At 56.3% G+C, this 24995-nt stretch overlaps 2 protein-coding genes across 2 annotated transcripts in view; both read left to right on the forward strand.

Moving 5' to 3' along the window:
* PRDM11 (PR/SET domain 11) overlaps positions 1–22883 on the forward strand; it is a 58595-nt gene extending 35712 nt beyond the window's left edge. Inside the window, exons 7-9 of the mRNA XM_035012623.1 lie at positions 14704–14891; positions 18874–19506; positions 20648–22883. Coding sequence (XP_034868514.1) covers positions 14704–14891; positions 18874–19506; positions 20648–22812 — 2986 coding nt within the window. The 3' untranslated portion in view covers positions 22813–22883. The remainder of the gene's footprint in view (positions 1–14703; positions 14892–18873; positions 19507–20647) is intronic.
* On the forward strand, positions 1614–9337 carry LOC118015794 (myb-related transcription factor, partner of profilin-like). Its single transcript, XM_035012625.1, has 4 exons — positions 1614–2574; positions 2926–3098; positions 3709–4130; positions 7128–9337. Exons 1-4 carry the CDS (start codon positions 2440–2442, stop codon positions 7691–7693), a joined length of 1296 nt encoding a protein of 431 aa, XP_034868516.1. The 5' UTR covers positions 1614–2439; the 3' UTR covers positions 7694–9337.
* Positions 22884–24995: the final 2112 nt, after the last annotated feature.

Genomic DNA, 24995 nt, shown 5'->3' on the forward strand with positions numbered 1-24995 from the left:
ATCGGGGGGCTCTGGAGGAGGCCTGTGGGTTACAGAGGGACCCCTAACGTCTGCACATTTGTCTCTGTTTCTGGAGTGCCCAGGGCCCCCCGCTCTGGGCAGCATTGCCCCCACGGAGGGGGCGTCCCTCCACCTGGGGCTCTGACCTCTCTCACGGGGCCGGCTCCTGCCGGAGGGGTGCAGGACTCATCCCAGTGCAGCTGCCAGCACTTGTTGAAGTGGCCCCGTGGAAAAGGAGGCTTCTGGCACAGTCCCTAGCTCAGTTTTCGATGGTACTTGCTGCCCGGGCATGAGTACTTTCAAGAGGGGTTTTACTGTCGTGCCGTGTTTGGGACAGAAGTTTGCACCAGGAGGATCCTTCCTGGCCAGCCAGAGAGAGCAGGAGACTGGCCCAGGGCTGCCCAGGGGTGGCTGGACTGAGCCTGGACCTGAGCACTCAGCCCACAGCTCTCCTTTTGGGTCTGTGCTGCTGGCCCGGGCAGGGGTGCCAGGGCCCTGCCCAGAGGGGTCTGTGTGCTGTGTGGGAGTTCAGGCTTGCACTGGCACGTCCTTGGTGCCCCTCTCTGGGCCCCAGAAGGGGTGACGGCGTGTGGATCTGGGCTGGGAGGGGCAGGAGAGCCTCGGATGGGGCCCTCTGTGGGCGTTTGTGCAGTTCTGTGACCCGTGGTGGTGGGGGGATGCTGGAGAGGTTGTGCTCGGAGGGAGGGCAGTCAGGAACTTTCTAAGAGGGCGTTTGCTGTATTTCAACTCTGCCACCTTCCAAGCAAACGAGGAGAAGTTGGTTGGAGGTGGGGAGGCTATGGTGAGGTCTGCTGTTCCCTTCCCCGGGGCCTTCCTGCCCACCTGTGCTCCCCACCTGAGAGCTGCGGATGGGGGGCTGGGAGGGCGAGAGGGGCTTCGGCTTACACTCTCCAGAGCATGCTGGGATTTGTCCTCTTATTTGTCGGGGCGGCTCTTCTCACTGCCACTTAACAGGAGCAGAAGCAGAGGTGCCCAGGGACAGGTGGACCCCTCCCTCTAGCCCCCTTTCACATCCTCTGGTGCGCTGGTGCCCTGCAGGGGCCTCCGAGAAGGCCACGGACACAGTCCTAACCGCCTTCAGCCCGACCACCCGGTGCCAGTGTCAGCTCGGCCCTTGTAAGTCCCCACCCACTTGCAGAGCCGACCGTGTAACGGGGCGCCCTCGATGGTCTGGCCCTCCCGGTCCTCCCAGGACTCCCACCTTCCACCGTGGAAATTGGTTTTTTTCAGCTGCAGTTGGCGAATGAAGGCACAGAGAATGTGCTGCACGGGCCCAGATGACAGAGCAGGGGGCCTTTGAGCTGGGCCCTGCCAGGGGCCAGGATTGCATTTGAGGGCACTGTGACCAGGGCCACAGAAGTGGGGACCGGAGCACCGGCCTGGGCTTCTGTTCCCTGTGGCTCCCGCCTGGCTCTAGGCAAGCAGAGGAGAGTGTGTCTGAGTGCAGTCTGGCTTCAGGGCCTTTCTGCACCATTGCTTCCGAGGCTCCAGAAGCTTTGCAGGCCGAGCGGATTCTGTGCCTCGATGCCACCCATCTCTCATCTTTCACCCTGGGGACGAGGCTTTACCACAACCCTCGGGAAAGACATCATCTGAGCTAACTTAGCGATCATCCGACGCCCCAGAGATTCTGACTGCATCGGGCCGAGGGTGAGCCCACGGTATTGGTATTTCTAAAGCTCTCCATAGCGAGTCTGACGTGCTGCTCTTGAGAGCCCCTCCTCTGTTCGGCCCTTCCTGCTACAGCGGTGACACCGAGGCCCAGAGCAGGGCAAGATCTTACGCTAGATCATGCCGTCAGGGGCGGAACCAGGACTGGAACCTGTCTCTGACCTCTGGGCCCATGTTCTTTCTGCTTGTGCACAAGGGCCCAGGCGAAAGCATGGCCTCCTGGGCTGTGGGTGGGGTGGGTTCTGCTTCTGCTGCCTTGCTGGCCTGGGGTCTGTCCTCGGCCCATCCTGTCCTGTCTGCCAACCCCTTCTGATGCAAGATGGCCCCAGGGCAGTCACAGCTGCTGGGGCCCCTCTCATTCAACACTCAAGGAGTAGGTGGGGGTTGGGGGTGTGGTTTGTTGCCACGGAGATGTCCCTCTGGTGGTAGTTGGAGGGGAAAGCCAGTTCGTGCTGGGAACCTGCCTTCCCCCTTAATGTATAGCTTCCTTTTGCGATTGCTCATTCCTGTGTGCAGACATCCGCTCTTGTACTGTGACAACTTAGGGTCTTGTGCGGGATTGGATGGAGTTGGTGAGTTTTTTCAAAAAATTAAGTGGTGGGCCGGGAAGAGAACGGGCATCAACGTAATGAGTGTTGACTTTACGGCATCCCTATGCTAGGGGCTCTGCATTCATGAGATCGGTGGTCTGAAACCAGGGGCTGTTTTGCCACTCACCATGTTGGGTGGTCACAGGTCTGCGAGTAAATGCCAAGGATGCTGAGAAACGTCGTATATGGCCCGGGACGCCCCTTCCCACTCACAAAGAAGTTTCTAGCCCCAAATGCCAATAGTGGTGAGACTGAAAAACCCCTGAGGAATTCCTCCTGGCGGCCCTGGAAGGTGGCTCTAGAATTAGCACCCTCATTTTATAGAGGGGGAGGCGGGTTTGCTCAGGAGACTCGGCGTCTAGCTCCAGGTCGCTCTGAGTGCGGGGCCCGGGCCCCTGGCGCTGTCTTGGCTTGGTAACAAAGGCCCAGCCTTCCTTGACCCTGAGCCACGGTGCTCTGGGTAGGTGGGGTGGGGAGGTGAGGGCTGAAGGATCTTTGTGCCCCCTAGCCTCTTGCCGAGGTTAGGGGAGCAGCCGGAGGAGTGACTCGGGCCCCGGGTTTCCCCTCCGCACTTTGGGTTCCTCTCTTGGGTGGTTCTTGCTCAAGGTCTCAGTCAGTCAAGCAGCCCCTGGCTACTCTGCAGATGGAAGCCAAGGTCACTCCTGGCCTCCGTCAGCGTGGAACTTGTCTCCCGGTGGGTGCTCAGGGACTGCTCACGTCCTACCCCCGAGCGGCCAAAAGGCCACAGCGGCCGACCCCAGAAGAGCTGCTGCTAGCCAGGACTGGAGTCGGAGGGGAGCCTCCACACACCCAGAGGTGGGGGCCTGGGGGGCACTTGGGAGCCAGGGAGGGAGACGAAGAGAGCTTTCTGTGACCACACCCTAATCACGGGCGTCACCAGCGAGGCCACACGCCGGGAAGCCCGCTGTAAATAGTCGCCCTGTTTAAATATTCTTCCTGTGAGCCATCTGTGAGGCAATGGCCTGCTCCCAACCCCAGTGAGGACCCTTTGTTCCTGCGGAGGGCTTTAAAGCTCTCGGACATCACTGCTTTCCCCTCCCTCGTAACGACCCCGAGGTCCGTGTGCTTGCTTCTCCTGACCCGGCCGGGGAGAGGGTTCGGGAAAAGGCTGAGTGCACAGCCCGGGCTCTCCCAGCTAGCCAGGGCTAAGGCAGGGCCTGCCACCGAAGGCGTCTGACTCGGGCCGCGCTCCCACCCACTACGCCGCACCCCTCCCGCCCTCCTGCCCTCCGAGGAGTAGGGGAAGGGGCCTCTCGCTAGGAGGAGGGTGTGGTGGTGGTGAGCGGGCGAGGGTGCCCAGGTGCCTCCTGGCTCCGCAGCTGGGGGCCGGCAATTAGGAAGGAGGAGGACCACCCGCCCTGACGGTCATTTACCCAATTGTGCTTTGTGGGATATTCAACCCAAGGAATGTGGCGCCCCTGGCCGAGCGCAAGAGGAAACCCAAGTTCTCCAAGGAGGAACTGGACATTCTGGTCACGGAGGTGACCCACCACGAAGCGGTTCTCTTTGGGAGGGAGACCATGCGGCTGTCCCATGCCGACAGGGACAAGATTTGGGAAGGCATAGCTCGGAAAATCACCTCCGTCAGCCAGGTCCCCCGCTCCGTCAAGGACATTAAGCACAGATGGGATGACATGAAACGAAGGACCAAGGACAAGCTGGCCTTCATGCAGCAGTCCCTGTCGGGCCCCGGGGCTGGGGGCCGGGCCCCCACCATCATGCTCACTGCCCACGAGAGGGCCATCGAGTCAACCCTGCTCACAGCCCGTTCCGGGCACAACTTCCCCAGGGCAGAACTGGATGGCACCGACAGCCCCTCGACCAGCTGTGAGTACCGCCGGCCTCCCCTCCCCGGGCCCCCGCTGCCTGCTCCCCAGCCTCCTCCTCCTCCTCGGCCATTGCCCCCTTCCCTCGCCTTCTCCTCTCTTCTGTCCTTCTCTGTGTCATCCAGTCTTCCCATGCACCCTTCCCTCCTTCTCCCGCTCTGTCTTCTCCGCCCCTTTCCGTTCATTCATTCTAGAATACTTCCTGAACTCTGTGCCAGGAGCTGTGCTGGGAGCTGGGAAGACAGAGTTGTATATATAAAACCTACACCGGCCCTGCTCTTGGGTCGTCCCTAGACTCGTGGGAATACACGAGCTTTAAGTCGTTGTGTGAGGACAGTCGTAAGGAAGGGCTGAAGGGTGGACGCAGGAGGTCCTGAGAGCGGCGCTGACTTCCTGGGTGCATGACCTTGGCCACCTGCACAGTGACCCTCGGGCTCTGCACGCACAAGGGCACTGTCCCGGCTTTAACGAGTTGCTTTTGCCTTCCTGAAGTTCCTAACAGTCTTTGAACAAGGGGTCCTGCATTCAGATTTTGCATTTGGCCCTGCCAGTTCCGTAGCAGCCCTGTCTGAGGGCCAGGGGCTGAGGATGTGGCTCTCCCCGGGGAGTGGGGAGTGGAACTGAGAGGCGCAGGGTGAGTAAGAGTTAACTGGGCCTCAGCGTGGGGCGCGGGGAGGGGAGCGGGGAGCCTCCAGGCCCAGAACTGCATGTACAGAGGCCCTGCATCAGGAAGGCGCTTGGCACGTTCCAGGACAGAGAGGAGCCAGGGAAACCCAGTGTAGCAGGCGCGGGGGAGGGGGCGCGGGAGGAAGCCAGCCAAGTCTTCAGGGCCCAGGCCACAGTGGGGGGGCAGGGGGGGCGATCAGTCCTTTCTTTCTCTCTCTCTTCCTAACGTCTTTACTTCTGTGTTCTTTTGCTGAGCTTCTGCGCCATGCTGCCCACTCCCACTCCTCACGGTCCTCTGCCTCTCTCTTCCCCGCTAAGGCTCTGGTGAGATCTGCCTGTCTCACCAGGTCCGCTCCCCGTCCCTACTGCCCCCACACCCCCTCCACGTCTCTCTGCCCCATTCTCCTGGGCTTCCTGTGTCCTGGGAGGGACTTGGATGCCAGGGGCCCGACTGCGGTCATCTCTGGGCCCAGCAGCCTATAGTTGGGGCTGTGGTTCGAGTTGGGGCTCCCCTGAGTGGGGGGGAGCAGTCAAGACCCTTCCGTGCTGGGGCTGCACCCCCTTCAGTTCTGGCTTCTGCACACACCCACTGCCCACCCTCGGCCCACAGTCCCAACCGGAGCCCGGCCTCTGAGAGATGGAGCAGGGTGGGAGGACTCCAGGGAAGTCAGCGGCTGGCCAGCCCCGGGAAGGTGGTTCACAAAGACCCTGCTTCCCTTCCAAGGCCCCTCGCTGTTGGGATTGGGATTGTGCTAATTTCCTGTTTGGCTAGGGCTCCTGACAGGTGGCCATTCGGAGTCAGTTCTTCAGGACTCAGAAAGGAACAGAGACCATCCAGTCTGACTTCCTTGCTATGTAGACAAGGCAGCTGAGTTCCAGAAGCAGAGGTGGCCCCCGAGCTAGATTCAGAACCAGGACTCGAGCCCCGGTCCCGCCAGCTCCCTGTGAATCAGTGTTTTGCTAAGTTTCAGGGTGATTCCACCCAGTTTTGAGAAAAAGAAGGGGGCCTAGAACCCAGTGAAGTCCATTCCCTAAATCCTGCCCTGCTCTCTCCTCCATCTCCCTAAGACGGAAGGTAATGAGGTTACCAAATGTGACCTGGGCTGGGCAGGGGGCCCGGGACCCCTCCCCTGCAGGCTCGGCCAGCCCCCTTTTCCCGGCCAGCCGACCAGCTGTTAGAGCACGAGGCCAGGGGCTGTGTGGAAGGAGGCCCTGGAAGGAAGGGAGCACCATCACTTCAGCCCCGCCCTCTCCTTCCAGCCCTGCCCTGCCAGAATGGGGGTCCTGGGATCCCCGGGGTGGGGGGATGGCAGCTGTCCCACCAGGTGTGGTTATGAGTAACTGGGCTCTTCCCCAGCCGGCCCAAGGGAGGCCCTGGAACCCTGGGGAGGCGTGCGTGCGGCTGGGGGCAAGATGAGTCTGTCTGTCCTCCCCGTCACCTCCCCTGGGGGTGGTTCTGAATTTAGCCCCTCTGGGACAGGCAGGGAACCTGTATATCTTTTATTCCTGCCATGGGAATCAGCTCCTAACCTTGCTCCCAAGAGAGCCGAGGCCGGCGTGTGCAGGGGCTGGGCCCCTTTCCCTGTGACTGGCTGCGAGGGGGAGCCCTCTGTGTGAGGGCGCCTGCCAGCTATCAGACACTCCCGGGTGGCCCACCTGGGGGGTCGAGGTGGCTCTCCTGCTCTGCACCCTCCAGTCTGACTGTCGCCCCCGCGCCACCCCGTGCCTCCCAGCTCCAGCCGGCGGCCGCCCCCTGCGCTCACTTAGAGCTGCAGATTCTTGCCAGGCCACAAGGGGGCCCAGGCAAGGCGGACGCGGCCGCTCCGAGCGCCTCTTGGCAGGTGTGGCTCGTGAAGGCTTTGCCAAGCTCCTTCCTGTCCGCTCTCTTGTTTAGTTTCCTTGACAACCCTGCTAGGTAGGCAAGTGGTTGGGTAGGTGGACAGAGCAGGCACCATCCTTGCTCTGCCGAAACTGAGTCACAGAGAGATGAAGGGAGCCACGGGGTCCACCTGCCACTGTCACTGGGCCTGGGCTCTCCAAGTCCCCTGACCTGGGCTCTCCCGCGAGAGTGGTGCCGTTCCTGCAAGAGGAAGGGGGCCTGGGCAGTACTCACGCCCACCCTACTCCCCAGGGGCGCCTGGCCCGCATGCCTCAGGGATTTGGGGAGCAGGGGCGTCTCTGTGGGTGGGTGGGGAGCAGGCAGGTGCTGAATGAGGCTCAGGGGTGGCAGGGCAGGGGGACTGGAGAGTGACTTGGGGGTGGGCCCAGGCCCAGGGCTGCCCCCTTTCTCTCTGTTGTAATCATTTGCCCTTTTTTGTTTCTATCCCCCAAGATGATGAAGATGAGGAGGCCCCCGGGCCCTCGAGGCAGCCTCTGCGGGTGCCCCTGCAGCAGCCCGCGGAGGAAGAGGCCCACCTGGCCAGGCCCACCCTGCTCCGCTCCTCCTCCTCCTCAGACCAGTCCGAGATGGTGGGCCCCAAGCCGGAGGCCCTACCCCGGCCCTCACCCCAGGCCCAGGCCGCCTGCAGGACCCCTCGGCCACACCCCAGCACGCCCAGCACAGGCCTTGACTGGCAGCTCCCCCATGCCCACGTCCAGCAGACTGAGGCGTTCCAGCAGATCTGCCGGGAGCTGGTGACCGTGCACCAGGACATGGCAAACAGCATGCACGCCATCGGCCAGACCATGGCCGAGCTGACCAGCCGCGTCGGTCAGATGTGCCAGACGCTGACAGAGATCCGGGACGGAGTTCGGGCGTCTCAGCGGGGGCCCGACGGGGTAGCCCCCACGGGCTCGACCCCTCGGGCCGAGGCGCCCCCGGCAGAGCCCCCGCAGGCTTCCCCGCCACCGGCCCCTGCACGGACTACCAGGTCTCGGAAGAGAAAGCACAATTTCTAACCCAGCCAGTCTACAGGAGGAGGAAGAGAGATGGAGGACGGGTGCCTGGCCTCGAGACGGGAGCCGGTCTCTCATGTCTGGGACCGATGACCCCTGTAGGATACCGGGGAGACCGCCATCTCCTCCCCACGCGCAGGTCGGCGGCCCTGGGCTCCAACAGAGTGTGCATCCAGCCCCAGGCCCTCATCTTTGGCCGATGCCGAAGATGTGGGCAAAGTTGCCTGCCTGACGCTTGCTTGTGCCCGAGCGGCGGCCTCCTCCTGGTCTGCGCCCACAGCAGCGGGCCTCGTGGGGAAGAGGGTAGCAAGAGCGGGGAGCATCTGAATGGAATCCTGCTTGCCAACCTCAGGGCTGCCACAGCCGCCTCCTGCGCCCTGATTCTGCTGCTTCCGAAGGGGCTGAAGCCTGAGGTTGGGCAGGGGGAGCCGAGCCCTCCCAGGAGGGGCCCGTCCTCTCCTTCCCCAGGGCTCCGAGCGCGGCGGGTGGTGCCCCTGCCTTGGCCTTCCGCTTGCCCTTGCGGTGCGTGTGCTCAGCTGCTGTGCTTGCCTTTTGTGTGGAATGGGGAGAAGAACGGGATGGCGTCGGAGGAAGGAGGAGGTGCCCTGGCGTTCCTAGAGCACCTTATGCTTTCCCTGCATTTGCAGATGTGTGATCTCAGTGGGTTCTGGGGACAGCCAGAGACGCGGCCACGCCCGGTCTTCCTGTCACCGTTATGACCAGCATCGCCTGCATTTCACAGATGACAGATGACACAACAGTTAGTCGGCAGGGGGCGGGGGTGGGGCGAGGGGGGCGCCAGGCCCGGAAGCCGGGTCTGTGGATTTGCCCGGCTCCCCAGCCCCGTCAGAGGCCAGATCCGGGGTTGGGAGGGGCGCTGCTCCTTGACTCTGCTCTCCTGGGTGCCCGCGGGAGGCAGTAGTAGTATTTAGGAGGTGAGTCCCCGGCCCCGCCCTGGCACTAAGGCCGACGGCCGGGGCGCGGGGGAGAGGCAGGGCCCAAGCCTCGGCACCTGCAAGGTGACTCCTCCTCTGGCTTCTAGAAGAGCCCAGCAGGGCGCCTGTCCCAGCCAAGTTCCAGCATGCCTTGCCTCCGCTTGCTTGGGCTGCATATGCATCAGCTACACACATCTCTAGCTTCACGTTTCACGTGGGAGTGCGGAGAGACAGGCAGGCTCCTCGAGCCAGCGAGCGAGGCGGGCTGGCAGTTGCAAGCTTAGCTCTGACCCAGGTGTAGCTCAGCTCTGTGTCCTCTTTGCTCCCCCCCGCCCCTCCCTGCACCCCCCGGCCCACCGTCTCCCACGTCTGCCCCCTAGAGCCATGGCGGGGGCCGGGGGGGCCGCTCTCCCCAGTGCCTGCTCTGGCTGTTTGTGGAGCACTGCTTCTAAACCCAGACCACGCTTTGTCCCATGTCGAGAGCGTGGGGGACACCTGCAATGTCCCTGTGGCCTCAGCTCCATCTCCCCACTCTTTGGTTCTTTTGGGGGCTCCTGCTACCCCAGACCGCACACTCCCCTGTCCGACAGCCCAGTGGCTTGATTATCGCCCGGCATTCCCCTGCCCTCCAGTGCTGGAATCCAAGATTGCCTTCCCGAGTCTTTTTGTTAAGATGGCAATAAAAAGAAATTGATCTCACACTTGGAACGCACCCGGTCTCCAGGATCTTTCTTTGGTGTATATTCTCTTTCTTCGCTTCCTGTGAAAACCTCGAGGCCCCCAGAGCAGGGCTTAGATGACTGAGGGAAAGCATGCCGGCCAGAGGGGCTCCAGCGCCGTCGGCATTTCCCGAATCCCAAAGTACTCAGATGCCCTGTGTCGGGCGCCGCGCTAGCTGGCCCTGTGAGGAAAAGGACGGAACCGAGGGGCAGAGCGAGACAAAGCAGCCACATAGGAAACCGTGCAGCCGTGTTTAAAGTCTCTGCACAGCACAAGCAGGGCGTGGCTGAGTGAATTTTACCTTCTGCTCCCTAAAAATTGTTAGGGGTCCTGGAAAAAAAAAAAAGTCACCATCTCTGGCAGGAGACTCCAGAAGGGTCAGGGGCTATCCATTTGCCAGTGTACTTCAGGGACCAGCCTGAGGCATGAACTTTCTGGGGGGACACCTCCCCACTGATCCTGGTATCTGTCTGTCACAGGCAAGACCCTGTCCTCCGAGAGCTGAGGCTTTCAAAGTAACCAGAGCGGGTCCTCCGGGTCCCTTTGGGAGTCTCCTTAGAAGAGAAGGGGCCTCCTAACCTGGGCATTGCCCTGGCTTACTCCCAGTCACACAGAGAGGTCCTCCCAAGCAGGAAATCCCCAAGTCCTGACCAGGGATCTATCCCCTCTCTGGAAGGTTCCAGCCCGCCTTTGACCTCCTGGGACCCAGGTCATCCGATTTCTGCCACAGGCAAAGATACTGTGAAACTGGGCCCAGGGTCTTCTGCAGCCTGGTCTAGGTGCTGACCAGTAACTGGCAGACCCCTCCCTCTGGTCCTGGGGAGGGAAAGGATCAAGTTGGAAGCAAAGGGGACAGAGAGATGAGGAGCCTGTGAACTTCAGATGAAATTTCTGTAGTTTCTTTTTCTTGGCTTCAGTGGGGATTGTGGGTCTAGCACATCAAAACAGGAAGGCGAAACTGGGGCCAGTGGTTAGAAGTGAATGGGCAGCCAATTTTTACAATTTCCCTTGTCAGATGGGGAAGTCCCACCAAAGGGTCTGAGGCCTCCAGCCGCTTTACAGGCTGGCTGGGTGATGTTCTGTCGGAGGTTGGGTGACCCTCCGGTGGGTGGATGCATGACCCAAAGACCTGTCCAGCTCGAGACCTAAACGCATGTGAGAAAACGGAGCTCAGCCTCTTCTTGGTCACTCTTTCCCATCTCTGCCCTCCGTGACTGGTGCAGTTTCCTTGCATCAGAGACATACCCACTGAGCAGGACCATCTGAGCCTGGCCTTTCTCTGCTCCCACTCCAACAAAATGGTTGCCCCATGGGTTATTTTCTCTCTTCTGTTGGAACTGATAGTCATTTCCTGACCCAGCGAGAAAATATGGTGCATTTGATAAGGCACAGTGGGTGAGGTGTGAGAGTGTTGTCTTAGTGCTTATCTGTCCAGTACCCAAAGTCAGCAAGGAGTTCAGAATAAAAACTATCCATTCTCATCATGAAACTTTCAGTCGAGAACACATGCCCCCCCCCCCACTACCACCCACCCCTTTGATTGCTTCAAAGGGCGTCAACTCTGTGGGTCTGATTTGAAAAGCTATCAGATGAGCTCTATTATTTGTAGAGTGGCCTGCGTTAGCCATTTTCCACCTCCTTCTGACATACACTGTGCCTTCTCTCCAACGAAGTAGTGACCTGGAAACTCAACAGATACAGAGATTTTCACTCCCTAAGAGCCTTGTCTTCCAGGGAGGGCTCTCGGAATGGGACAGGCGTGGCTCTTCATAAAGGGATTGTCGTATGGGGACAGAAGGATTCTTGGAGTGGATCAAACCATTGGGGGTTACTGCAAAATACTTACAAGAGGGAGATCTGATTTGAGGTCATCTGTGTTGGGACTTAGCTTGGCTCCATTCAGCATCTTGAGGGGACTGGTTGTTACGATTTGCTGAGAGTTGCCAAAAATGTCATATTTCACGTGCCAAGTTTCAAAACAACCAAATATAACCAGATGCTGAACAAATTTTGATCTGTCTTGGAAGATTGTGATCACTGCAAAGATTTGGAGTTCTCTTCCTAAACCTTGATGTTTGTCGGGCAGGAAACCACCAGGAGGTAGAAAGGGAAATTGACCTGAATCTTTCTAAAGTTTCGGACGTAGTCTAGAAGTTGCTCTTTTGAAGAAATCCCTGATAGTTAGGTGTTCCTCATCTCTTTTTCTCCTAAAGTTGGATGCCAGAGAAAATAATTCTAGCTTTTAGAGCTTGATGATTGCTTAAACACCCCCCAAAAAAGAGAAGAGCGTCTCTCTCCTTGTGCTCTGTGATCCAAGTGATTCTTGTGAGGGAATATGAATGAATGGTTTGCCTTCCGAATCTGGGAGTAGGAAACTTTGGATCTACCCCAGTTCTGTACTAACCACAAGGGTGATTAATTCTGGATGTCAAACCCCAGGCTCTCGCTAAAATTGGGGACTGGAAAATATTTTGCACATTCAGAAGGAATCTCAGATCCAGAGAAAAGCAGACCCCTGTGCTACAGAGTTGCGACTTGGAAGTATTCGTTCGGAAAGACTTCTCTAGGCCAGGGGTCCTCTTTTCCTTTCCCCAGGTTCTTCGTTAGTGGCGTGACTCGGCATCCTGGATATCACAGTATGGTCTTCACAGCTCAGGGAGACCAGTGCTCATGTCTGATTCTGACAAGCGCAGATACGTTGAGGCTAAGTTCCTGGACCCAAGCAAGTTCCGAGGATCTAAGTGCCAAAAATCCTGCAAGTGTGACCCCCGCCCCTCCCCACCTGCTTCTCTAAACACGGGTGAAGCAGCCAAAAGCTCATGTTTGCACTCCTGTCCCCCTTGGCCTCACTCCCGCAACCCGGGGGTCCGCGCTGCAGCCTGTTACTAGGTGGCTTGGTCCCTGGACTCTAGTGGTCCCCCTTGTAAGGTCATGGCCTTCTCCAGGGCCGAGTAGAACAGAGTCCACAGGGGACTGTCCCCGACGACATGGGGCAGGATGTGCTCGAGGGTGCTATGCCTGAGGCTCGGCGAATGTAGATTCACAATGTGGCTGGCCACCAGGACCACCACCAGTCCTGGAATTGGCGTTCATGTGTGTCTTTTTCTAGGGGGTGGCCGTGGGGGTAACTGTAGTAATTGCTTAACAAGGAAAACTTGGAAAATACAGAAAAGAAAATGATAGAGCAGATCCACCTGTAACGGATAATCAGTCACCAGTAAAACATTTCCTTCAAGTAGCTTACCGAGCGAGGCTTGTTTTTAAAGCATGGTTGGAACTGTAGAGTAAATAGCTTCCGGTCTTACTGTTCTCACTCTGCGTTCTATCAGGACAGGACCGTTGTTCCACGCCAGGAAAGATCCATTGAAAACATTTTTCTATAGATGAGTAACATTCCATCGTACGAATGAATATACCACGGTTTACTAAGCCGTTTCTCCAATATTAGACGTTTCGATGTCTTTGCTTTTGCACTATGGTAAACAATGATACAGGCAGGGTGGTGGTCGGTAGAGTTTGTCTACTTGGTCTGCATCTTATGGGTCCTTTTTAAATTTTCCAAAAATTGCGACAAAACGCACATGACATAAAATTGACCATTTTAACCACTTTTTTTTTTAATTGTACAGTTCAGCGGCATTAAGTTCGTTTACATTGTGCACCCATCACTACCATCCATCTCCAGAGCTCTTTTCGTCTTCCCCAACTGAGACAGAACACCCATTAAACCCTAATTCCCATTCCCCCGGCCCCACACGGCGGCACCACCCCCGCCCCCGCCACCACCGTTGTACTTTCTGTCTCCATGAATTTAGCTATTCGTCTAAGTACCTCATATAAATGGAATCTTACAGTATTTGTCCTTTTGTGACTGGCTTATTTCACTTACTATGTGTTTTCAAGGTTCATTCATGTGATAGCATGAATCAGAATTTGCTTCCTTTTTAAAGCCGAGTAAAATGCGATGTGTGTGTATTCCACATTCTGTTTATCCATTTATCCATGAGTGGACACTGGGGTTGCTTCCACTGCCTGATTATTGTGAATCATGCTGCTATGAATGTGGATGCACGAATACTTGTTCGCGGCCACATTGCCAAATTTGTGTCCCAAAGGGTCGTGCCAATTTACTTTCTCCCATTAGCGTGGGAGACGCTTTTCTAGCCAATAGGATGTTATCATTAAAAAAGAAGAGAGAGAGAGAAATCCATGCCAGTGAGACAAGGTGCTACTTTGTGTTCCGTGTTAATGATGCTGAATACTTTTCCTTTGTTCATTACCCCCTTGGATTGTTTTTCTGTGAATTACTCTTTACCCTGGACTGCCCCAAGTTAGGCCAGTCAGACAGACTTTGATTTCTTCCCTGGCTTTTGAGACAAACCATAGCGTGAGGAAAAGAAGTTCATTTTTGACTCCAAATTTCCTAGATGCTCGCGTAGCACAGAGCCTTAAAACTCCAAACGATATCCTCTTTTGAGCTATATGTCTCTACTTCTCTGTACGTGTTACATCATCTCCTCTTTTGGAGGTGGCTGGTTAGGTGTTGGAAATGTCATTTCAGGGAGAGTTGGGGAAGGGAGTGATTCTGAGGGTTTGGCACAACCTTCAAGGTTATCTGGGCTTTTCTGAGTCGGCGCTTTACAGGCTCACATAGGAAAACAGACCTCAAAGCTCCACCTCCCATTTATTAGCTGTGTGACCTTGGGCAAGTCACTTACCTTCTCTGAGTCCTAGTTTCCTTACCTTAAAATAACTTAGATTAATGAGTAGTTGCTAACCTTCTCTTGTCTCTTATTTACCTCCCTCTTCTGTCCGCACTGGACACCCACTTTTTAAAGATAGTGATCTTTAGCATTTATTAATTGACCTTTGGGGCACCCTTGTCACATGGGTTATTTCTACTGGGCTTTGTGAAATACTGGAAAGAGTCCAAGAACCCCACACTTACCACCATCAGAGGCCCGCAGGTGTTTGGGGATCCGTGCGGTTGAAAGCTACTGAAGAACTGACCTGATCTGTCCAGTTTGCAATCATTTTTGTAGCTGGTGTCGAATTGTGTATTTACCAGAATCTGGGAGGTAGGCAGGGCAGCTGTCATTTCTAGTCTCAGAAAACAGAGATTCTTAGAGGCTCGGGGACTTGCTCGAGGTCCCACAAAACGGTGACATTGAGACCAGGGACTGGCCCCTAGCCGGCGTCCCGATCCTGGACAGGCAGGCTGCCCTTAGAGACTCTTCAGCACGTGCCACAAGCTTGTGGACCTCTGACCTGCCACGCCTGCCCGGCACCGTGCCTGGCCCCGGCAGGCACTCAGCCACGAGTGGCCCGTGCATTCTCACCTGTCCCCCTCGCCCCCAGGTACGTGGTCATCTCCCGGGAGGAGAGGGAGCAGAACCTGCTGGCGTTCCAGCACAACGAGCGCATCTACTTCCGGGCGTGCAGGGACATCCGGCCCGGGGAGCGGCTCCGGGTCTGGTACAGCGAGGACTACATGAAGCGTCTACACAGCATGTCGCAGGAAACCATCCACCGCAATCTGGCCAGAGGTGAGTGCCCACCCCAGGCGAGGGCCACGCCCGCCACCCCACGCAGGGGAAGCCAGAGCTGCTTCTCTAGGAGCTTCCTAAGAAATCCGATGGGAAATGCAGTCTACCAGCAAAGGGGAGACCCAGAGGGACTCGGGGGGGGGGGGCGGAGGAAGGGGGATGGGCAGCCGGTCTGGGTGTGAGCGGCAGCTCGGGGCAGGGCGGCAGGAACTCCCGCGTGTTCTCCTCCCCCAGAAACCCTGTTACAGACATTTGAGAGTGTCGAGAGACACAAGGCCCCAGAGCCAAGCACATGCGTTGCATCAAAATGGGTCCTCTTTCCCCAAGTCCAACTGATGGAAAAGATGCTAGAAGGTGCCATTGGCTCAGTAGTAGCTAATGCTGACTAAGTAAGTCACATGCGCAAAGCAGCCATTCTATAGCATTCACGTGCCTATCACGACAGGAGCGCCTGCCTGGTGAGCGAGCTGGGAGAGTTAGGTGGGTACTACCCAGAACACACCGAGAACAATGCCCACCTTGACCGCTGTGAGCCCTCAACTGTAAGCTCCTAATTCTAACGATCCCGTATGAGCTGTGATCCCCATCTCACAACTGTAGAAACTGAGCATCAGATAGATACAGTGACTCCCCCAGGGTCACGTGGCTAGGAAGGGCAGCGCTGGGTTTCTCATACACATCGGTCTCAGTGCAGGGTCTAGCCTCTAACTGAAAGTGTTATACGCCCTCCCTGACAAAACTAGTTTCTTCCCTGCTTCCTCCTGGTCTCCTCCTTGGAAGTCCCAATCCCAGGCTCTGCACGAATAGTCTCTATTAAAAGAAGAAGGTTGGAGGGAGGTGGGAAGGGGACCTTAGGTGTGGGTGATGGCCTGGTGGGTGAGATGTCCATCCAGGCTCCATTTAAGTGAGTCCTTGGAAAGTGGCTTAAAATACTCCCCAGCCCCTAGCCCTTTGCCTCAACCCCATCCTCAGTCTGGCCGAGGCAAACTGGCGAGTCCGGCTCCTTCTTTCCAGAGGACCTCCCTTGCACTAAAAATGCACATTCAAATACCCAGAGTCCACGTGGTTCCAAGAACCAGGGCTATACCCAAGCCCCACCATATCACATTCCTGACCAAACTACTTCTTGGAAATAAATCTTCACGTGGAGTATGAGCGGAGATGATGAAGAGGGGGCGGGGTGGCCCATTGCAATTAAGCTATTTTTAAAAACAAAACAGAATAAAGCAGATTGTGGACATGAATGCACGGCTGCTGCCTGACTTGGTAAAAGGTATCTGTGATTGGATGGGCAATGAGGAGGCCCAGTAGACGTACTCATCTCTTGTCTCCTTCTGATGTGGGGGTTGGGTACAGGCCGATTTCTCTCGGGAAGGCATGTTTCTATGATGAGATTGCCACGGTTTCCATTTGACCTCCGAAGATGCCTTATGTAAGCATGTCTGGTACCTAGTAGGAGCTCAATAAATCTTTGTCAAATGGATAAAAGAAGAAATGAATGAAGACAACCAAAAAGTCTCCACAAGAACCATATCACCAGAAGAAAAGAAAACCAAGCAAAGTCATATCTGAGGACACAGGTTCCGTCCCTTGGCCATAATCGTCTTGAATTTTGGATTTGTAATGTCCTTTCCCCCCCAGGTGTCTTCTCCAAAGCACCTCAAGCTGCAATCATCCTGAGAGAGCCCTGAGACCCAAGGGGAATGCTCAGAGAAGGGAGTGAGCTTTCAGGAGTGGTTCAAAGGAGGCATGGCAGAGAGATTTGAAATGAGATCCACGAAGACTTGTGAAGATACAGGAGGAAGGAGGGTCTGTTCCTGGCCAGGCTGAGCAGTAGGAAACAGGAAGGAGACCAAAAGGCACCGTGTGGGGCAGGGCCAGAGCAGTGGGGGGGGGGGGGGGGGGGGGGGTGTTGGTCCTAAAGCCCTTGGGAGCAGTGGTGAGCTCAGTGGCCTTTGAGTGTGGAGATGTCTCTGTAGCCTGTAGCTTTGGCAGACTCTGCATAGTTGGTAGAGGCTTAGATTGGTGTGCCAGCCCCGCTCTGGAAAGGGGATCCCTACCCTCAGTCACTGAAGGTCTTGTGTGGAAGGTGGTTTCTTCTAATTGGAGGCTGGAGCCCTGAGAAAGGCCAGAGCATGAATTATTAGTTCTTCTTAAGTAGGGACATTACTCGGAGCCCAGAACTGCTTCCTGAAGACAGTGTAAATTATGCCTTTGTGGTTATCTTGTAAGAACAGGATGCATCTAATACAGTGTATTCAAAAAATTTATGTTAGTTGATCTACTTTGAGTCACTGATTCACTTTATGGTGTTTTCTCCATATTTTATGGAGGCTTTGAGGTCAGTTTCATGGTGCTTAAAGGTCTTTTTCGGCCCTTAGGAAGCCTTGAGTCCCAAGAAGTGTCCTACACATCCTAGGAAATCTGAATGACCTTGTCTTTGAGCAGAGAGGCATGAGGACTCCCTGGTGATGTGTAGCCCTGACCTCTCAACATCCTCAGCTCTTTGCTGCCTGATTGGTCCATGAGACGTGAAAGGGTGGCCCTTGATGTTTGGAGATTCTAAATGGGCAAGTGTCACAGCTGCTCCGTAATACAAATATGTTGCATTTTTTACAAGCGTTCATCTCCACCCTTTCTGCCCCTCAGGTGTTATAGAACTGTAGGCTGTGAGAGCCACCTGACTTTCAGGGGCCGTGAACATGAGGTTGCTCCTCAGGCATTCATGTGAGGACAGAAGAGGGGCGTCCTGAATAGGTTACCCCCATTTGTGCTGTTACCTGTAGGAAACCCGGATTCCTACGTGGCCCAGGGCACAGTACCCCTCGCCAGCTGTGGGAAGCCAGGGCTCTGTCACAGCCTGGAACATCTGGATCGCTCACAGAGATCCCTTGGCCTTCACTCAGTGGTTTTTCAGCAAACCCAGCTTTTGGAAGCTTAACTGCAATGTTTAATTGGGCCGAGTCATTGCCCAGAGTCATTTCCCAGGGCCCTGCCCTGATCTAGGAAGCCTTTGAGATTTCCCAGCCCCACGGGCTGCCGTCAGGACCTTCTGAGGGTCCCCCTTTAGCATCTGCACCCCCAGGGAGCACACTTCTATAGCCATTTATGAAACTGTGTCGGCTGTTTTAAAGAATCAGGCTAAAATTACTGTTGGGAGCTCACCAACGTCTTTGAAGTCAGTCACGTGATGGAAAGAGATAGAAAAGGGAACATCCTTTGAAGGATCAGGTAAGGAGACACGGCTGTCTTTCAAGAATGCTTTGGGTCAGTGTGGTCACGCCGCTCTTGATCTTGTTGGAGGCTGCTCCCCGGGAGCCCTCAGCCACCGGAGGGGCCCCGTCTTCCCTTTCCTTCCTGCCTCGGTTGTCAGGGAGAACCACAGACATTCAAGTCACTTCCTTTCCCGTGCACCTCGTCCTCCGAAATCCTGGGAGAGTTAGAAAGGATGGTTGCTGCGGGTCAGACTTGGCCCCACGGGGCCGTCTGGAGGCAGTCAGGGAGCAGGAAGGAGCGGACGCGGTGTTTCCTGTGTACCTTTTACCAAGTCGAAGCAGCCATCTCTCAATTGCCAGGACCGGACAAGAAGCCTGGAGGGCGGGGGTCCCCCACGCGCTGAGTTGTGAGGCACGCTCCCACCTGCCCAGTCTGATTGGTGGGGTGTCAGCTTCTAGGGTGACCGCACTTCCAACTGCCCTCCCCTCCAGCATTCCCTCAGCCTATAAATGTGCAGCTTATAGACATAAGGCTCCCTTGAAACGGTCTTTTTCAAGAATTCTTCCCACTTTTTTGGGTCCCACTGTAGACCCCGCGATCCACGGAGTGACCCGCCTCTCCCTTTCTGTCACACCTGCCCCCGCAGGGCCAGCCCCAGAGGGATGTGTCCAGTGACTTCCTAGCAGGAGGCCTGCTTTGTTTTCTGTCGGTTTCTCCCACGTCGGGGCTTTTCCCCACGTCCTCACACCCTGGTTTTCCTTCCTAGGAGAGAAGAGGTTGCAGAGGGAGAAGTCTGAGCAGGCTCTGGATAACCCAGAAGACCTGAGGGGTCCCCTTCAGCTCCCCGTGTTGAGACAGGGCAAAAGTCCGTACAAGCGTGGCTTTGACGAGGGGGACGCGCACCCCCAGGCCAAGAAGAAGAAGATTGACCTCATTTTCAAGGATGTGTTGGAGGCTTCACTGGAATCCGCGAAGGTGGAAGCGCATCAGCTGGCCTTGAGCACCTCGCTGGTCATCAGGAAGGTCCCCAAGTACCAGGATGATGCCTACAGTCGGTGTGCAATGAGCATGTCGCATGGCGTGCAGAATGTCAGCCGGACCCAGGGGGAAGGGGACTGGAAGATCCCCCAGGGGGCTTCCAAGGAGCCCAGGGGGCTTCCGTTGGAGGATGAAGAAGAAGAGCCTTCGTCCTTCAAGGCCGACAGTCCCGCCGAGGCCTCCCTTGCGTCCGACCCTCACGAGCTTCCCACCACCTCCTTTTGCCCTAATTGTATTCGCCTAAAGAAGAAGGTCCGGGAACTCCAGGCCGAACTAGACATGCTTAAGTCTGGGAAGCTTCCCGAACCTCCCGTATTGCCAGCTCAGGTACTGGAGCTCCCAGAGTTCTCGGACCCCGCAGGTAAGTCGGTGTGGATGAGATGGTGGTCGGAGGGAAGAGCACCCCGTGGGCAGTGTGAGGGTGGCCTGGCGCTCTCTGCGGGAGCCACCTTCGGGGAGACCCACGCCCGCAGGTGCCTGCCTCGGACAGGCTGCTCCGCGGCGCCAGTGGGATGCTTCATGTCTCGCCCTTGTATCCTCCTCGTCAATAAAGGAAGTTCCACTGCCGGAGGGGTGTGTGCTGTGTTCTTGACCCGTTGCCTTTCTCTGGCGGTCCTGGTGGTGTCTCAGCCCCACGCTCAACTTCTAAACCCAGTCTCTGTCTCTTCCCCAGTCCCAAGCAGGGCAGCTCGTCGGGGAGAGCTCCCGGCCTTCTCGAACTCAGTCCCGGGACACGGCCTCGTTCGTCTCCTCCCGAGCTGCTGTTCTGCCACACACGGTCCTGTCCCCCCTGCCTGGAATTGTAGAAGGCCTGGGATACGGGACATGTGGCTGCACGCCTTGGCCCTTTTCTGTTGGCTGCCTGGATCTTTTAGAACCGATCGACAACCAGGAAGGTTTTTTTCAGTACACAGCTGCAGCTGAGTCCGAGTATTTACATAGCATTTCCTATTTTAACCACATCCCTTAGCTCAGAATGAGGTGTTTCAGATATTCAAAGCATGCGTCCTAACTCAACTGCATTCTGATCCTGAAATAAGCTGGGGCCATGGCAAGCTGCCTGCACGCCTGCCCTGAGCACGTTAGCGCCGAGAGAACCGAGCCCCGCGCCCTGGCTGTGTGACTTGGGCAGGCTGGGCGAGCTGTGTTCTCTCCCGCAGACCCGTTCCTGCGGCCCCGGCCCTGCTGCTCCGTTGGTAGGGAAGGTTGGGTTCCTTGAGCGCCCACTAGCGGAGGGTGAAGGCAGGCAGCCTGGAGCAGGGCGGCCACCAGGCGTAATCCCCGGAGAGGAACCGTCACCCGTGGATAACCAGAGTGCTCATAGATATATTAAAGAAAAAAAAAAAAAAAGAATTCTAGGCTGGGATTCAGTCCGTCCTCGGAACTGGCCTGTTGCACACGGTGTGGCACCGACCTCTCGGGCCGTGTTCCCGTTCATTCTGGAAGAGCCTGCGTTTTTTTGCCGCCGGGGTTTAAATGTTTCCTTCCCATTTGTCTTCCAGCCTCCGAGAGCATGGTCTCCGGCCCCGCCATCATGGAGGACGACGACCAGGAGGTCGACTCTGCCGACGAGTCCGTGTCCAATGACATGACGACCGCCACCGACGAGCCCTCCAAGATGTCCTCCGCCACCGGGCGCCGCATCCGGCGCTTCAAGCAGGAATGGTTGAAGAAGTTCTGGTTCCTGCGGTACTCCCCGACGCTCAACGAGATGTGGTGTCACGTGTGCCGACAGTACACCGTGCAGTCCTCCCGCACATCGGCCTTCATCATCGGCTCCAAGCAGTTCAAGATCCACACCATCAAACTGCACAGCCAGAGCAACCTGCACAAGAAGTGCTTGCAGCTGTACAAGCTCCGCATGCACCCCGAGAAGACGGAGGAGATGTGCCGCAACATGACCCTGCTCTTCAACACCGCCTACCACCTGGCCCTCGAGGGCCGGCCCTACCTGGACTTCCGGCCCCTGGCCGAGCTCCTGCGCAAGTGCGAGCTCAAGGTGGTGGACCAGTACATGAACGAGGGCGACTGCCAGATCCTCATTCACCACATCGCCCGCGCGCTGCGGGAGGACCTGGTGGAGCGCATCCGCCAGTCGCCCTGCCTCAGCATCATCCTGGATGGGCAGAGCGACGACCTGCTGGCCGACACGGTGGCCGTCTACGTCCAGTACACCAGCAGCGACGGGCCCCCGGCCACCGAGTTCCTGTCCCTGCAGGAACTGGGCTTCTCCAGCACGGAGAGCTACCTGCAGGCGCTCGACCGGGCCTTTTCGGCCTTGGGCATCCGGCTGCAGGACGAGAAGCCCACTGTCGGCCTGGGCATCGACGGGGCCAACGTCACGGCCAGCCTGCGCGCCAGCATGTTCATGACGATCCGCAAGACACTGCCCTGGTTGCTGTGCCTGCCCTTCATGGTGCACCGGCCCCACCTGGAGGTCCTGGACGCCATCAGCGGGAAGGAGCTCCCGTGCCTGGAGGAGCTAGAGAACAATCTGAAGCAGCTGCTGAGCTTCTACCGGTACTCGCCGCGCCTCATGTGCGAGCTCCGGTCCACGGCGTCGACCCTGTGCGAGGAGACGGAGTTCTTGGGGGACATCCGCGCCGTGAGGTGGATCATCGGGGAGCAGAACGTCCTCAACGCCCTCATTAAAGACTACCTGGAGGTGGTGGCCCACCTCAAGGACGTCAGCAGCCAGACCCAGCGGGCCGACGCGTCCGCCATTGCGCTGGCCCTGCTGCAGTTCCTCATGGACTACCAGTCCGTCAAGCTCATCTACTTCCTCCTGGACGTGATCGCCGTGCTCTCGCGCCTGGCCTACGTCTTCCAGGGCGAGTACCTCCTGGTGTCCCAGGTGGACGACAAGATCGAGGAGGCCATCCAGGAGATCAGCCGGCTGGCCGACTCCCCAGGGGAGTACCTGCAGGAGTTCGAGGAGAACTTTCGAGAGAGCTTCAACGGGATTGCAGTGAAGAACCTCAGGGTGGCCGAGGCCAAGTTCCAGTCCGTCAGGGAGAAGATCTGCCAGAAGACCCAGGTGATCCTGGCTCAGAGGTTCGATTCCCGAAGCCGGATCTTCGTGAAGGCCTGCCAGGTGTTCGACCTGGCCGCCTGGCCCAGGAACAGCGAGGAGCTCCTGAGCTACGGCAAGGAGGACATGGTGCAGATATTTGATCACCTGGAGGCCATCCCGACCTTCTCCCGGGATGTCTGCCGGGAGGGGCTGGACCCCCGGGGCAGCCTGTTGATGGAGTGGCGGGAACTCAAGGCGGATTACTACACCAAAAATGGCTTCAAAGACCTGATCGGCCACATCTGCAAGTACAAACAGCGCTTCCCGCTCTTGAACAAGATCATCCAGGTCCTCAAAGTCCTCCCCACGTCCACCGCGTGCTGCGAGAAAGGCCGCAATGCCCTGCAGCGAGTTCGCAAAAACCACCGCTCCCGCCTGACCCTGGAGCAGCTCAGCGACCTGTTGACCATCGCTGTGAACGGCCCGCCGATCACCAACTTCGATGCCAAGCGAGCCCTGGACAGCTGGTTTGAGGAGAAGTCGGGCAACAGTTACGCGCTCTCCGCCGAGGTCCTCAGCAGGATGTCGGCGCTGGAACAGAAACCCGTGTTGCAGACCGTGGACCCCGGGTCTGAGTTTTACCCGGACATCTAGGGGGCCGGCGTCCCAGAGTTCACTAAGCTGTTGAATATTTTTTTAATCTATACTCATAAGCTTTGATATATTATATAAATATATATTATATTATATATATATATATATATATATAAGCCCACACTGAAAATTTTTAAAAACCAAGGTGACGTGTCCACCAGAAGCCACTGGGAGCTTTCACAAAGGAATGATGTTGGAAACGGACTCTTGTCTACAAGATCTGGCAGCTGCAACCTCCGTGGCCATCCTTTTCCCTCACGGAAGCACGTGCTGGGGCCACATGCGTTCCCACCTAACAGTCAACCAACAGCCTAAGCTAAAATGACGGGTCTTTGTCATCACCTCTAGGTGGTTTGTTGTATGTTTTTGCTCGGGGGTTGAGGGGTTTGGGTTTGGGTTTACGTTCTTGCCTTTCCTTTTCTCGTGTGGTCTGCGATGGGGTTCTCAGCCCCTTCGTGGACACGCTGGTGGAGCTGAACCCCATCTCCGATCTGGGATGGGGTGGGTGGTGTATCTGGATTGGCGTGTGTGACTCTTTCCCTCTCCCACCTGATTTCAGCTTGAGAGGTTTGTATGCATTTCCTGATGAGCGTTCCTTCACTGTCTTAGAAACTAACGTGTCGGTCAAACTGTGACACCCACCACTTCCCCACCTCTGTCGCCTCTCCCGTCCCTGGGTTATGGATTCCTTCCTTCCGGTCCCCTGGATCCTAAAGATCTTACCTGTTATACTGAAGGCAAAATTGCCTTACCACCGAGCTTGAAATCCTGGGGAAGGGACAAGGTGTGTGTGTAAAGGGGGTGGGGGGGGGATTTTTTGCATTCCTGTTCTTACATAGTGTGAGGTAAAATAATATAATTCCAGTCAGATGCAGGACTGGGGGGAGGGGGGGTGGGGAATGAAGAGCCAAGAAATCCAGACCCTAACAGGGCAGCGATTTTTGGCTAAAAACAAGTAAAATGAAAGGTATGTATTCCATTTACATGAATTATTTATGCTCTGTCTTTATAATCACATAATGTGTTGTTGTTCCTTTAATAATCAAATGCCTGCTCTAGTTCAGTGGCAGGAGATGTCAATGCAAATTGTGCCCTGGGTTATGCGTGACTCGAAGGAGGGTCTCTAGAGCTTGAGGCCTTCTTTTGCGACAAGGCTGGTACCAAACGCTTCAGCCTGGCAGGAGGCAGTGGGCAACCAGGCGTTGCATCTGTGCTGGTGAATGCTTCCTTTTCTTTGAACAGGGTAGAGATGTCCTAAAGAAAAAGGAATAAAAAAGAGGCCAGACAGGACTCTCAAGGCATCTGCCTACACGCACACACACCTACCCACACACACAACCACGATATAAGCTTTAGAAATAGCCACTCGCCTACTCCCTGGGGCAAATAGTGGTTTAAGCTAGAGGAGTCTGATCAATGCTCTTTTGTTCATTTAACTACCAGTATACCTCGCAAGGGAGTTTTTAAAAAAAAAAAAAAAATGTGCGTGAGCTGTTAAAAACTTCTGTTCATGTTTCCCCATCTGATTTATGCATATTGGATGTGCAGGGACCCTGTATTGTGGATGCAGGTCCGATGTGGGGGAGGGAGGAAGAGCTGCAGTGTCCGTGGTCAGTCCTGCTGGGAGCTACCCCTCTCCCTTGGCAGAGGGTGGGCAAAGGACGGTGTGATCTGGCCACAGGCAAGGCCCCCGTGACCCCACCCTGCCTGGCTCAGACATAATACTGCGGTGGCTTCCTTCCTTCTTGGTTTATCTTGTCTCTGAGGCCTCATGCCACTGTCGAGAACCATAGTGGAAATGTCATCAACACTGAACATGTCACTACCCCTTCCTCGTCCTGCCAGTCCCCTCACCCCCCACACATCCCTTCCTCCCACCCCTATGGTCTTGGTGCTAAGATAACTTTAGAATCATTGCTGCTAGCCGATAGCTTTTCATTATATAAATATATTATATATATATTATATATTATTTTTGAAACTTTTTTGTTCGTTTTCAACAGTGATGTAGCATGTTAAAAAACAAGAAACAAACAAACAAAATACTGGTTTTCTCCGACTGTCCCACTGCCAGGCCTCATATGCTGCCTTCTTCAACAAATCAATGCACCCCCCGCCTGGTGACATTCACCCCCCAGCCGCCTCCCCAGTCCCACGTACTTCCCCACCCTCCTCTGAACAAG

This window comes from Mirounga leonina, unplaced genomic scaffold (assembly GCF_011800145.1).
Source record: "Mirounga leonina isolate KUSES-001 unplaced genomic scaffold, KU_Mleo_1.0 Mir_166, whole genome shotgun sequence".
NCBI classification, from domain to species: domain Eukaryota; kingdom Metazoa; phylum Chordata; class Mammalia; order Carnivora; family Phocidae; genus Mirounga; species Mirounga leonina.